Source organism: Nuphar pumila, chromosome 15, assembly GCF_984573655.1.
Source record: "Nuphar pumila chromosome 15, dmNupPumi1.hap1.1, whole genome shotgun sequence".
NCBI classification, from domain to species: Eukaryota; Viridiplantae; Streptophyta; class Magnoliopsida; order Nymphaeales; family Nymphaeaceae; genus Nuphar; species Nuphar pumila.
The window spans coordinates 81,999,553-82,015,031 of record NC_143263.1 but is presented as its reverse complement, the minus strand read 5'-3'; the positions used below and the strand labels follow the sequence as shown (position 1 = coordinate 82,015,031).

The window sequence follows — 15,479 nt, the reverse complement described above, 5'->3', positions numbered from 1 at the left end:
TCTTTAACTTTCTGGACTCTTGGTACTGCTTATCAAAGGCCATTATAACCGTTTGAATGTCCCGCTGAAGCCTTGTCATTACTAACCAGGAATTTAGTAAAGGCAAATCTAAATTACAGAGGCTAAGTTTAAACCAGCAGATGGTCAACCAGATGGTATACCGGTTTGGTTGCATTCTCTGTTATCTGCTCTTAAAAAAATACTAATTAGGATTCTAAGGCATCTTACAAGACATGGATATAGATCAACACATTTGGTTTAACCTTTTGACAGAACTGCTTAGAACGAGAGGATGGACCTTCCTAGAGTGAGATACCCCTTAATGTCATTTACATCGTTATACAAATGCTGTGATTGGGATCAGCTAACTAGATATCTTTTCATCTTTGCAACATGAACCATCCAAAATCTACCATCTTTGTGAATGCTTGTTCAAAGGAGACCAAGATTCCTACACATCTATTGTCATCTAAGAATCCTCAGGGCACTGATCCATACCTTACTCTACCTGGTTTCTTTTCTCGGTTTGGTCATGCTTTTCGTTAGCTAAGGCACACCAAACCTTATGTCGTTTTGAAAGAGCTTTAGCACAAGTTAGATGAATGAAGTACGGGGCTAAGAGTCCAAGCACTCAAAGATACGAAAGGCACTAACCATGTTGCACACAACCTAGTCAGTTGCACCACAACAAGCGGTCCTAAGACCAAACAAATCTCATTGCAAAAATTCCTCGAGGAAAAATTTCCTGACATTTCGCGAAAAATATGGCTTTTCTCCCAAAAAATCTCCAGAAAATATCGATATTTATATAAATACAAGAGCATAAAAAATCTAAATACAAATACAAATATTATAAAAAGTTTTTGTAAATCATGTTCATTTCACAATAAAAACATAACATTTTAAAAATAGATGGTAATATAAAAAAAACTGCCCCTTTTTTTAATATTAGCCTTTGAAAAGATCACAATAAAATTGCAATATTTTCGCAATTCTCAGCGATATTGTGACAGGAGGAAAAAGTTTTCCGAGCCTACCTTACGAGGCAGATTGGTGGGAGAAGGCGTTTTACCATCCGGCATGAAACAATCACGAAACCAAATATGAGCTGGGAAAAGATGATGCGGATGTTCCAACACACGTAATAGGTTCACAGAACTAATCGAGCCCTGGAGAGTCGGATCCATTCACAACGAAATATGGGTGCAATGAAACCACTTAATTACATACATCATGAGGAACAAACTTTCGGGTATGAAACTGTAACACTTTCAACCACGAGCACTGTCACGTTGGATGCAGATTTGGAAATGGATACAATAGGATCCAAGACACTTAAATCTGATATGAAAAGTAGGGCATGAGAACACATTTTGTAAGTATTTCATATATAAAAATATATCTATAAGGAATAGAACCAAAATTATTAAAAATTATAAAATGTCAAAATGTTTCATAATATGTCATGTGGTGTGCCCTTCTGTCGTGTAGGGACACGGGACCTCAAACTGCGTGTCCGTAACCACAGTCCATTCTGGGACAAACATCAAAGAAAGAATAGGGACAACAATACTGCAAGTCTAAAACCAAACAACAAAATAATGGGCAAGGTAAGAACTTGGACTTAACTATACCCTTAGGCCGTGTTTGACTCTCAGGATAAATGCCGCACATCCTGCGTAGCTTGTGTTGTCTGCTGGGTAATCAAACACGGGACACAGCTCAGGCAGGGACCGGTCGGTCCTCACCAAGGAGAGTTCCGTGTATCAAACACACCCTTACTGTATTTGGCCTAACTCTTCACAATCTATACATGAAAATCATCTTGATAATATATGTATATATTAAATTTTTTTTTTTTGAAAGGCAAGCTGGGGTTAGGCAGACCCCTACCAGTTATACAACTATACCATTGGGTTTTGGACCTGCAGCGTCCCAACACAAGGTGACGTGCACTAGCTGCTCCTACCAGACAAGCGGAGCCCCGTTGGTATCTATACATCATATATGCCACTATAGGATCGTCAAGAGGCATATTTATATCCTGTATTACAGTTATGATGCATATTTATATCCTGTACAACAGTTATGAACATGAAAAGATGGTGCTACTTATAAACATGAGACCCACCTCAATGATTTTAAGCTGCCTCAGCAAAACCCATTGTTAGATTGCCATAGTCGAAAACGGTGTGGTAAACACTCATGAAAGCATCTCCCAATATCCTGCAATAAGATCATCCATGCCATATCAAGAACACAACGATCAAGGTCATCACCAGAAAAATATTAAGAAAATGGCTGTCATACCACAGAGGCCCACGCGGTGGAGGCACATCCAAAGCTGTAAATCCACTGATGCACTGAGCAGCAGGACCCTCGCCCACCTTAAGGATGTACTGTTTCAAACCACCAGAAACAAGAAAAGGAAAGTTCAGGAAAATGGTGTATGCTAAGTATATACTTGTCTCTAAAGACCATATCAAAAAACCTATAAACTTATTTGTCCCAACATATGCTAAAAGGGAAAATGATTGCCTTGCATTGGTAATAGCCAGGTCAAGCTTGTGTAAATTACATGCTAATCTTATACAGCAAAATATCTCTTATCACCGCATAAATATCAATTGTGAAGAGTTCCCACCAACACCCTAAATTCAAATGACAGTTTACTGGGTTGTCTAACTTAGGCCGTTATTTTATGAACTGTATGAGCACACTCAGTTCCTTATTATGGAAGGGCCTCTTGACCCTGGTGGCCTGCGACCTTAGACCAACACCCCTGGTAGCCATAAAAGGATAAATCAAATATACCCTAAAAGGATAATCAGGGTGCAACATATATCTAATTCAACTTATGACCATGACCCTCAACAACTATGTGCGGCACCTACCATTGCCAGCTGATGTAGCAGTAGAGAAGATCTTGCACTTTCATTCTATTATAGAAAGTACAAAGACGTATGGTCATCACGGTCAGGAAGTCGTCCTCACCAGCAAAATATCAATAGAAGAGAAAATTCTGAGAACATTCACAAAGACATGATGTTGGTCAACTTTTCTTCCAAAAGTATACTCTGGAGGAACATAACTGCCAGACCACACAGTCTGGTTAATTAAAAAAATCGCAAGATTTTGTGCAGCCAAACATAAAGTTGTATCAAAATCTTGTCCTACATTGAAATTAATTCCATTTGAAATGAAATGGGGATCTTCGAAACACGAGCTTAGATTAACAAGAGCAAGTGTCAAGAATGACACTAAAGCATAACCCTTAAAAAGGGTATAACTGGAAACAAAATAAAAATAAAAATGTATTCTTTATTGATATGAAAAACCAATTGCTTAAGAAGCATTGGAGTAAAATACAAGAGGGGCACAGTCCAACAGCTCTATTTAGAGCTGTTGGAATGTGTCAGTCCAACAGCTCTATTGCTAGTCAAGTCTGGACAGGACTTGACTAGCAACAGTCATTCTAGTTCAAACTGAACTAGATGACATAAAGACAAAAAATAAAAATAAAGGAAACAAATTACAGAAATGAAATAAATGAAAAATGTATTTATATATATATATAATAATATAATATTATTATATATACATATATGTACAGTTTTACATTTTAACACTCCCCCTCAAACTTACGGTACAATGAGCGAAAGTTTGTCTAAGAGAAAGTGAAATCGGGGAGCAGCGAGAGGCTTTGTAAAGAAGTCTGCTAACTGATATTCTGAAGTGACATATGGCAGATCAATTATCCCGTGTAGATATTCCTCTCTGACGTAGTGACAATCCATTTCGATGTGTTTGGTGCGTTCGTGGAATGTTCTGTTACTGGCAATGTAAATCGCACTTTTGTTGTCACAACACATTTGTGAAGCCTTTGTTGCTTCAACTCCCATGTCAGCAAGCAGTCGTCGGAGCCAAACTACTTCCATGGTCGTGGTTGCCATGGCTCTGTATTCAGCTTCGGTGGATGAGAGAGATACCTTCTGCTGCTTTTTACACCTCCACGAGATTAATGATTCCCCTAAAAAGACACAAAAGCCAGTGGTTGAGTGTCTGTTATTGGGATCACCTCCCCAATCAGCATCAGTATATGCAATTAAATCAAGAGAAGAGGAGGAAGATAAGAAAAGTCCTCGTGAAAGAGAGGACTTGATGTATCTGATAATACGCATGACTGCTCCCATATGAACAGAAGTAGGAGCATGTTGAAATTGACTTGCTGTATGAACAACATGTGCTATATGCATGTGCTATATCTGGTCTGGTAATGGATAGATAGGAAAGTGCCCCGACAAGCTGTCTGTAAGGAGTAGGGTCTGCAAAAAGTTCTCCATCATCAATCTTCATTTTAACATTAACAACTTCTGGAGTGTCGACTTTCTTATCATCAGTAATACCAGACCTGAAAACAATATCAAAAGCAAATTTAGTCTGAGATAATAAATATCCTCTAGGAGAATAAGCAACTTCAATGCCTAAAAAATATCTCAACAAGCCCAAATCAGTCATTTCAAAATGAGATTTAAGAAGTGTTTTGATTGTTTCAACTCCCTGTTTATCGCTTCCGGTGATGATCATATCATCCACATAGAAAAGAAGCACAATGATCCCTGCATCAAAATTCTTAATAAACAAAGCAGTGTCAGTTAAACAGAATTGAAAACCAATATCAATCATAACACGACTAAACCTATCATACCAAGCTTTTGGTGCTTGTTTAAGTCCATAAAGAGCTTTTTCTAAGCGAAGGACTTTACCCTTAGGAATACTTAGACCAGGAGGGGGTTCCATATATACTTCTTCAACTAGCTTTCCATTTAAAAAAGCATTTTTGACATCCATTTGAAAAATAGACCATTTTTTGATAGAAGCTAAGGCAATTAAGGTTCGGACAGTAGTCATACGAGCCACCGGAGCAAAGGTTTCTTCATAACCAATCCCATATTCTTGGGCATAACCTTTGGCTACTAAACGGGCTTTATATCTTTCAAGAGTACCATCACTCTTGGTTTTAATTTTATAAACCCATCGACATCCTATAGTTTTCTTCCCTGGAGGAAGATCTTGAATATTCCATGTAGAAGCCTTTTCAAGTGCATCTAATTCAGCTTTCATGGCTTCTATCCATTTGATATCATGTTTTGCTTGAAAATATGTGGATGGTTCTTCATATGAGTGAATTAATGCAATAACTGCCCTATATGTGGGTGAGAAAGACTCGTATGATACAAACTTTCCTGGAGGCCTCGAGATTCGGGTTGATTGTCTAGTTGGAATGTTAGAATATTTCTCAAGTGCACATGGAGGATTAGACTCTTGTCGCCTGGAATATTGAATACTAGTATCTCTATGAACTTCTTCATTTTCAACATTAAGATCAATAATTCTTTGATCATCATCAAAGTTACAGTCAAGGTCATATTCATCAGATGTTGATGTTAGATCTAGCAAAAAGGAGTACTCAGTGACGTCTTTTAATTTTCTAAAATCAAAGAAGCTCTCCTTTTCAAGAAAGGAAACATTTCTAGACACATATAGTTTATTATTTTTGAAGTCAAAACATCTATAACCTTTCTGGTTTTCAGCATATCCTAAAAAGGCACAGGGAATCGCACGAGGGGAAAGTTTATCATTTTTGTCAGTAAATATGAAACATTTGCACCCAAATATTCTTAGTCTAGAGTAGTCTGGAGAAATGTTCATAAGTTTTTCAATGGGAGTGATATTTTGTAACGAAGAAGATGGCATCCTATTAATGAGATAGGTGGCAGTTAAGGCAGCTTCTGCCCAAAAGTCTTTCGGGACTTGATTTGCTATTAATAAAGTCCTAGTGGTTTCTATAATATGGCGATGTTTTCGTTCTGCCAGTCCATTTTGTTGAGGTGTATAAGGACAAGATCTTTGATGTGTGATGCCATGCAATTTAAGATAATTTTGAAAATCTGTGGATAAAAACTCTCCCCCTGAATCTGTGCGAAAAATAGTAATATCATTTTGAAACTTGTTTTTAACCATATTATGAAAAGTTTGAAAGTATGAAAATACTTCAGACTTATATTTGAGAAAATACATCCACGTATGTCGGGAGAAATCATCGACAAAAATAACATAGTAAACAAATCCTCCTTTAGAAATTACTGGTGCAGGACCCCAAACATCCGAGTGTATTAATTCAAGTGGTCTTGAAGAGAAAAAGGTTCTGTTCTGAAATGGTAATCTTTTCATTTTGCCGAGAATACAATCTTTACAATCAAATGATTCAGAGTTACAAAATTTCCCTAGATTTGGAAAATGTTGGATTTTGGCTATATATGGGTGACCAAGTCTCTTATGCCACAGTTCCAACTCTATTTTTTGAATATTATAACAAAAAGGTTTCTTCGGCATTTCCAAAAAATCCATGTAATAGAGTCCTCCTTCTCTATGGTCTTCCCCAATCAACTTGCCTGACTGGCGATCCTGTACCCAACAACCATGAGAAGAAAAAGAAATATTACACTCATAATCAGAAATTTGAGATACAGATAAAAGATTTAAATTTAATTTGGGAACATGTCTAATTTCTGGAATAAAAAAATTTTTTGTTTTATAAATTTTTTCAAAATTTTCTATTCCTTCTATTTCAAGAGAAGTCCCATCAGCAATAAAGACCTTTGACACACTTGTTTTATTTTTAACACATTTGGATAGACTTTGATTATTTGGGGTCATATGAAAAGATGCACCAGAGTCAAGAAGCCAAGAAATTTTACCTAGATCAGAAAAAGATGAGGCTGCTGCGCCGGTTGAAGCTTCAGATGAGGAAGAGGCACCTTTGATGAGAGGCTGAAGAATCTCCATTAGTTGGGTCAGGGAAACTGGTGCATCCTGATCTTTAGACTCCGATCCAACAATTGCAGCTCTTTTTTCTCTCAGCTCCTTAAGTTTGGGACATTGTGGCCTGTAGTGTCCCGGTTCATGACAGTGATGACAAATAACTTTCTTTTTATCATAGTCACCATTTTGTCGGTTAAAGTGAGGAGGCCTATATGATCGAACATGATTCCCTGGTCTAGACACGGCTAAAACGGAATCATCTTCAATTTTTAAAGAACCTTTCCGGAGACAATTTTCTTCCATTGTTAACTCTTCAATAGTTTCAACAATAGAAGGAATTTTTCCCCGGTGAAGTAGGGCCGATTTAGTGGTTTCAAATTCCGGCCTTAATCCAGTGATAAACTGGTAAAAATGTTCAGCATCGAGTTGTTTCTGACGAAGCTCGATGTCTTCGGCACAATGACACTTTGGTTCTAAAAGGGAAAGTTCTTCCCAAAGTTCGGACAACCCATTGTAATATTCACGAATAGTTTTGTCTCCTTGTGTCATCATTCGAACTTTTTCTTGGAGGTTGCACACGTGTGCAATATCTTTAAGGGAATACATATTCTTAAGGTATTCCCATGCCTTATCAGCATGATCAAATTTGGCAAGACTTGAGCATTTTTTAATGTCAACGCTATTGATAAGCCATGACATTATCTTCACATGAGATATTCTCCATTCTTTCCATTTCTTCTCGTATGAGGCAATAGCCTTGATTTTCTCTTCTTCCGATAGAGGGACCTCTTTATCTCCCTCCTTTTTAGTAAGAGATAGCTTAGGTTTCGAATCGGAACCATCCACAATCCCCCATAAGCCTTTTCCCCATATATGGTGCTTCATGATTGAAGCCCATGTTACATAGTTCGTATCGCTTAATTTCATAGGCATGATGGTGACTTTATCATTGTCATCCATCGATTACAAGGAGAGAAAGAATAAGGATAAAAGAGAAACAAGAAGGAAAATGAAAAAGAAAGAAAAAAAAACAATACAACAAGATGTGAAATCTTCTCCAATGAAGTGATAAAACACTTCTCTTCAAGTGGCGAACACTTTTGCAAATGGGCACGGAAACCGAGGCAGCTTTTCCTCAAGATTTAGTACTTCCGCGGCTCTGATACCGTGAAATGAAATGGTGATCTTCGAAACACGAGCTTAGATTAACAAGAGCAAATGTCAAGAATGACACTAAAGCATAACCCTTAAAAAGGGTATAACTGGAAACAAAATAAAAATAAAAATGTATTCTTTATTGATATGAAAAAACAATTGCTTAAGAAGCATTGGAGTAAAATACAAGAGGGGCTGCACCCCTTTATATACACAGCTGAAAGAGGACTCAATAGAGCTGTTGGGCACAGTCCAACAGCTCTATTTAGAGCTGTCGGAATGTGTCAGTCCAACAGCTCTATTGCTAGTCAAGTCTGGACAGGACTTGACTAGCAACAGTCATTCTAGTTCAAACTGAACTAGATGACATAAAGACAAAAAATAAAAATAAAGAAAACAAATTACAAAATGAAAGAAATGAAAACTGTATTTATATATATATATATATAATATTATTATATATACATATATGTACAGTTTTACATTTTAACACCATTAACACCCTAAAATTGCACATGCTCTGACTTTCACAGATTATTCACAGCCACTACTCTATCCTAAATTTCAAATTAAAATTTTGTAATATGAATAAGATAGGGCTACATCTTGGTCATCATATATATATATATATATATATATATATATATATATATGGGTAATGGCACCATTAAATACAAACGAATTTGGATCTCCTATGTGCAAGTTGTTTTGATCCAAACTGACCTCGTGGATGGATTCAGCATGTTCAAAATAGTGGGAACCAGCTTTTGGATATAAAAAACATGATTTTATGACCCGGAAAAGTATGGCACATTGTAGGTCGTTGATTTTTGAAGCCTTATAAAATCCTAGTGTTGTAATCGGACAATTCAAAAGCAGATCCCCACTAAGTGAAACATATAGATCATATCTTTAAGGCTGGTTTTATGAAAACAACCAAAAAAATAAAATAATAAAAAAGGGACGTTTGTAGGTCATGGCTGTAATGAAGTGCCAAATGAAAAGAGCAACGTCTCCAAGCGAAAGCACGGAAGCACGCACATACACAAGATGCCACTAAAGGGCAAAATAAACCACAAAAGTGGTCAAGCACAAAAAGAAGATAAAAAAAATATATCTCACTTCATATAATGCTTCAAGAGAAGCTTAGTAAATACATGGGGTTATGCCCCTTATTTATACACAGCAAGGGACCCAAGGAGGGGCTCCCATAGAGTCGTTGGAGCCCCTCCAACGGTCATATTTATGACAGTTGGAGGGGTCCAACGACTCTATGTGGACCCCTCTCAAGTGAATAAAAAGAAAAAAAGAAAAAAGGAAAAAGAATAAAGGAAAAAAAGAAAAAGAGAAAAGCATATCAATGATATGCGTGTACAGGGTGAAATTACAGAAATACCCCTATCGGGTTTTACAAAATAAATATATATATATTTATATATATAGATAGACACATAGACATATATATGTTATATATATGTGTATGTGTCGTAATCTATGTATATAGATATATATATAAATATACATCATATTTTAACACCCCCCCTCAAACACATGGTGAGATCACCGAGAGTTTGCTAAGGAGGAAGTAGAAGCGAGGCGAGGGCAAAGCTTTGGTGAAGAAGTCCGCCAACTGATATTCGGTAGGAACATATGGAAGTTGAATGGTGCCTCGTAAAAACTCGTCTCGAACATAATGACAGTCCATCTCAATATGCTTCGTTCGTGAAAAGTGTGATTGCTAGCGATATAAATGGAGCTCTTGTTGTCACAGCATAGCTTTGAGGGAGTTGAGAATGAGACACCCATATCTTTAAGTAAGCTTCTTAACCATATAATCTCAGTTGTGGTAGTGGCCATCGCACGATATTCGGCTTCAGTAGATGAGAGAGAAACTTTACGCTGCTTTTTACACCTCCAAGAGATAAGTGACTCCCCAAGAAACACACAATAACTTGTGGTAGAAATACGATCATCGGGGTTACCCCCCCAATCAGAGTCAGTATACGCAAGTAAAGTAAGAGGTGAAGAAGATGATAAGAATACTCCCTTAGTTATGGAATCTTTTAGATATCTAATAATCCTCATTACTGTTGCCATGTGAGTGGTGGTAGGAGCAGTCTGAAATTGGCTTGCACTATGAACAACATGGGAAATGTCAGGCCTGGTAATAGATAAATATGTTAAGGATCCAATCAATTGACGATAAGGCGTGGGATCTGCTAAAGGAGTGCCATCATTGGCTCTCATCTTGGCATTGATCACTTCTGGAGTCTCCACCCTTTTGTCATCTGTTAGCCCAGACCTAGCAATAATATCAGATACAAGCTTCATCTGAGATAGGACATACCCCTTGGGGGAGTATGCAACTTCAATTCCTAAGAAATACCTCAAAAAACCCAGATCAGACATATCAAAATTTTTCTTAAGAATATTTTTAATAAGATCAATACCTTTCTTATCATCAACATATAATAACAAAATGGTTATGTATTCATTAGAGGATTTAAAAAACAAAGCAGTATCAATGTAACATGAGGAGAAACCATTATCAAGAACTACTTTGCTAAAAAGATCATACCAAGCTTTTGGCGCTTGTTTTAACCCAGAAAGAGCTTTGTTTAATTTTAGAATATTGCCTTTTCCAATTTCAAGACCCGGCGGAGGATCCATAAGAACTTCTTCACATAAAGTTCCATTTAAGAAAGCATTTTTAACATCAAGTTGGTATATAGGCCATTGTTTGATGGATGCTAAGGCAATTAAGGTTCGTACACTAGTCATTCTGGCCACGGGAGCAAAGGTTTCTTCATAATCAATCCCATATTCTTGGGCATAGCCTTTTGCTACCAAACGTGCTTTGTATCTTTCAAGAGACCCATCACATTTAGTTTTGACATTATATACCCATCTACACCCAATTGCCTTCTTCCCTAAAGGTTGAGGAATAATGCTCCAGGTTTGGGCCTTGTTAAGAGCCTCTAATTTGATTTTTATGGCTTCAATCTAATGTGGGTGATCTTTAGCTTCCTTGAAAGAGGAAGGTTCATGATACGAATGTATTAACATAAGACATGTCCTATAATTCGGAGAAAAAGATTCATAGGACACAAACTTTTGTGGTGGCCTACTGGTACGAGAAGATCTCCTAGGTAGATGGTTGTCAGTAGATTCTTCTAAAGAAAAGTCTTGAGAGTATCTGTCAATAGCAGGTTGATGTTCATTTCCTATCCGCCGGGTATAGACATTTATATCATTAAGGTTTTCATTTTGGGAGGTATTATCATGTTGTTGTATATCATTATAATGTGAAATCCCATCACAACTAGTATCACAAGAAATAGCCTCAGGAGACTCAATTCTAGGAGCTAAGTCAAATAAAAAAGAATAATCGATGTCTTCCTTAGATGTGTGGATATCGAAACCATTTTGTTCTTCAATAAAGTTTATATTTCTCGACACATATAATTTATTGTTTCGAATATCATAACATCTATAGCCTTTTTTATTCTCACCATAGCCAATGAACACACATTCAATAGCTTTAGGTGACAACTTATCTTGTCCTAGACTAAGTACAAAACATTTGCATCCAAAGATTCTTAGTCTATTAAAATCGGGAGTAATTTTAAATAATTTTTCAAAGGGCGAAACATTTTTCAAAGAGGAAGAGGGCATACGATTCACAAGATATGTTGGGTAAGAAGAGCTTCGGCCCAAAAGTTTTTAGGAACACATTTAGACACAAGAAGAGTTCTTGTGGTTTCAATTAAATGCCTATGTTTCCTTTCCGCAAGACCATTTTGTTGCGGAGTTTTAGGAAAAGATCGTTGGTGCAAAATTCCATTTGTTTTAAAATAATTTTGGAAGTCTTTAGACATGTATTCTCCTCCTGAGTCGGATCTAAAAATGGCTATATTGTGTTGGAATTGGTTTTGAACAAGAGCGTGAAACTCTTTAAAATTAGTGAAGACATCGGATTTATTCTTGATAATATAAACCCATGTGTATCTAGTAAAATCATCAATAAAAGAAACATAGTAAGAGAAGCCTCCTTTGGACATAACGGGTGTCGGTCCCCATACATCGGAATGCACAAGTTCAAAAGGCCTTTTTGACACAAAATTGCTATGAGAATATGGAAGAGAGTGAATTTTCCCAAGAATACAATCATTGCATGTAAAAGTATTTGTATTACAAAATTTTTCCAAAAATGGAAAAAGGTACAATTTGGAAATACTAGGGTGCCCAAGTCTCCTATGCCAAGTCTCAATATCTTTGGATTGAACATGATTACAAAATGATTTGGATGACAAAGACAAAAAATCCATATAGTAAAGGTCCCCTCTTCTATGGCCTTGCCCAATCCGCTTCCCGGACCGGAGATCCTGCACATAGCAATGGGTTGGTGAAAAAGAGACATTACATTCAAAATCGGTAATTTGAGAGACGGAGAAAAGATTTAGATTAAGTTTTAGGATGATTCGGATTTTGGGAACAAAAAATTCTTTGTTTTGGTCATAAATTTTCTCAAGGTTTCCAATACCCTCAACATTTAAAGAAGTTCCATCGACGGTGGATACATATGATTTAAATTTATTGAGACTTGGTTTTGACAAAAGTGATGCATTTGGAGTCATATGGAAAGAGGCACCCGAATCAAGAATCCAAGAAGACATACCTGGGAATGAAGAAATGGCGGCACCGGAAGTGGAAGGTGAGGATGATGATATAGAGGCGTTCATCTTCATAAATTGTTGGAGAGTTTCGGTTAGATGAGCGATGGAATCCTTTATGTCACCATCCTTCTTTGAATCTTCATTGGTGATTGGAGGAGTTTCTCCCACGGAAGCTACCTTCTTCTTGAATTTAGGGCAATCGGGACGAATATGGCCCGGTTCATTACAATTATGACAAATGATTTTCCTTCCTCCACCATTATTCTTCCAAAAATGTGGTGGTTTATATGATCTTACATTGTTGCCGGGTCTAGACACGGCATGTACTTCATCCACATCCCTTTTTAAGGCCAAACGGGTTTCTTCTTGACATAAATCGGCCAAAATATCGCTTAGAGGAGTAGAGGCTCTATGAAGTAGAGATCCTCTAAGTTGTTCAAATTCGGGACGAAGCCCATGAATAAATTGAAAGAACCTCTCTTTTTCCATTTGCTCTTGTCTCATAGCAATAATACTTCCTTCCCATTGCGGTTCGAGAAGGACAAGTTCATCCCATAAAGAGGATATGGCACTATAATAGTCCCTAATGCTCATATCACCTTGCTTGGTAGCTCTTACTTTTCTTGAAGAAAAAAGTGCCTAGCAAGTGTTAAAATGTACCCATCAATTGTTGTAATTAGACATATTATATATATATAAAAGATGATACATATATATATATATGGTATATATGTATATGTATCCTCCTATTTATATATATAAAATATATATTTTTCTTTTGTTTAGCCGTAGGGGTATTTTAGTCTTTTCCTCTGTTTTACGCACATTCACTTTATGAATGTGATTGTAATTTATTTTATTTTTCTTTTTCTTTTATTTTTTATTTCTTTTTTCTCAAGTACCAAAAGGTACCTTGAGGGGCCCACTCAAATAGACGTTGGGCCCCTTCCAACGGTCACATTTGTGACCGTTGGAGGGGCTCCAACGTCTATGAGTGGAGCCCCTCCAAGGCTCTTTTTTGTTGTTATAAATAGGGGCTCTCCCCTTTGTATTTCTTACTTCTTGAGGGAGCTTATGCTCCATTGTAATGGGGTTTTTACCCCTTCTCCATTATTCTTCAATGATATGCAACTTATGACTTTATGTCATATTTTTTTCTTTTTATGGGTTTTATGTGTTAGCACATTATGTGCTTATGTTGTTTCCCTTTAATGGGTATATTTGCACTTCACGTGCATAGATATGGGTTCATTATTGAACCCAATGTATTTCAAGTCACTTTCTAACATGGTATCAGAGCGAGGTCACGATGGGTTTGTCCTTTGGTGCAACGGAAAGCGTGTCGCTCAAGAAATGGTGAAGTATTCATTGCTCTTCCTAAAGTATTATGCTTTTGAAGTTATTCGGTATGTATCCCTTTTCTTAAAAGTATTATGCATTTGAAAATATGTTTCTTGCATATAGTTTGTTCATTTAATGGTCATGATAGTTGAATTATTTCTTTTCACATTTCGTGTGCTCATATATTTTGAAAATATCTCCTTTTAAATTTGGTGAAATCGTTTGTTATCCAAATATAAAATTCGTGTTTTTCGAACTACTCATCGCATATAATAGTAATTTATGTTTTTAAAAATTACCTTCAATTATGTGAGATTTATAGTTCTTATATAAATATTTCATGATTGACCTATAAGTTAACTTTTAAAAATTATATATATGATTTCTTGCTAAAATAATGATCTTTGCTTAAAATTTTTTAACTCTCATATGAACCCTAATTTGATTCGAGTTCCCCTCTTGATTATGGATTTTAGTGCATTTTTGAAAAAATTGATATAATCATTATATGAGAATCTCTCACATCTAAAATCTTTGTTGAATCCTAAAGTAGTTCTTGTTAATGATGACTTATAAGAACTCCTAAAAAGTTTTTCAATGTTTCTTTTTTGAAAAATTATCTATGATAAACCATTAGGAAAGATTGTTTTAAAAGGAATTTCCCACATAGAGTGCATAGTTCATCTATTACATCCTTTTTTGGTATAAATGATTTCATTTTTCATCCTTATAAACTTGTTGGTTTGTATTTTTCATAAGGTTTCGAAACCTCTTAATAATATCTTTAAAGATGCCTACATTGGCCATAATATGGTTTTCTTTGTCCTCAATTGCACTTATCAAGCATGTAATTACATAATTAAAATTTGAGAATTTCAAGCATTGCTCTTTTTATAAAGTGCATACTTGCTCACTTTTGTGTATTTTTGTATTTTGTGCACATTTGCTTCTCAAATATTTTGCGCTTGTATGCATTCCCTCTTTTTTATGATATACATGCCTTAGTGCATGTTTGTTTACACCTTGGTGTGTATTTGTTCAAGTATTGTATGAGTGCCTTCGTGCACATCTTTTATAAAGCCTTGTGTGCTTACATGTGTATTGTCTCTTCGTAGACATTTTTTGCATTATGGAGCCTTTATGCACATTTCTTTTGTGAAAAATATAATGAATTTAGATATTGAGTTCTTGTTAAATCATTGTAAGTGCTTATAGCACTTTGTATGTGTCCACATATCTCATCACAATCAAAGAATATTTTAAAATTGTTGTATGGGATTTAATTCCAAATCTATAAATTTTCAAGTGTTTTTTGAATATTCTTTCCTTGAGTATTGTGTTAAAGCCTTCTTTGTGAACCATTACGGTTCTTATGATTTCTTTGATTAAAAGCTTCATTGTCTTGATGAATTCTTTATGTTGTTGTGTTTGTTGCTTAATAAGTCTTTTTTGGTACAAGACTTCTTTTGAAGATTAAGCATA

General features: G+C 36.0%; 1 protein-coding gene across 2 annotated transcripts in view; it reads right to left on the bottom strand.

Moving 5' to 3' along the window:
- The window catches only part of LOC149815780 (aspartic proteinase A1-like), a 48,625-nt gene that overhangs the window by 23,754 nt on the left and 9,392 nt on the right, over positions 1–15,479 (bottom strand). Inside the window, exons 12-13 of one of the 2 annotated variants that reach the window (XM_089989561.1) lie at positions 2,311–2,399; positions 2,132–2,226 (exon numbers count right to left, since the gene is read on the bottom strand). In XM_089989561.1, the coding sequence (XP_089845687.1) occupies positions 2,142–2,226; positions 2,311–2,399 (174 nt within the window). In that variant the 3' untranslated portion in view covers positions 2,132–2,141. Of the gene's footprint in view, positions 1–1,825; positions 2,227–2,310; positions 2,400–15,479 lie in introns of those variants that run through there. The other variant, XM_089989560.1, reaches the window with a different exon arrangement.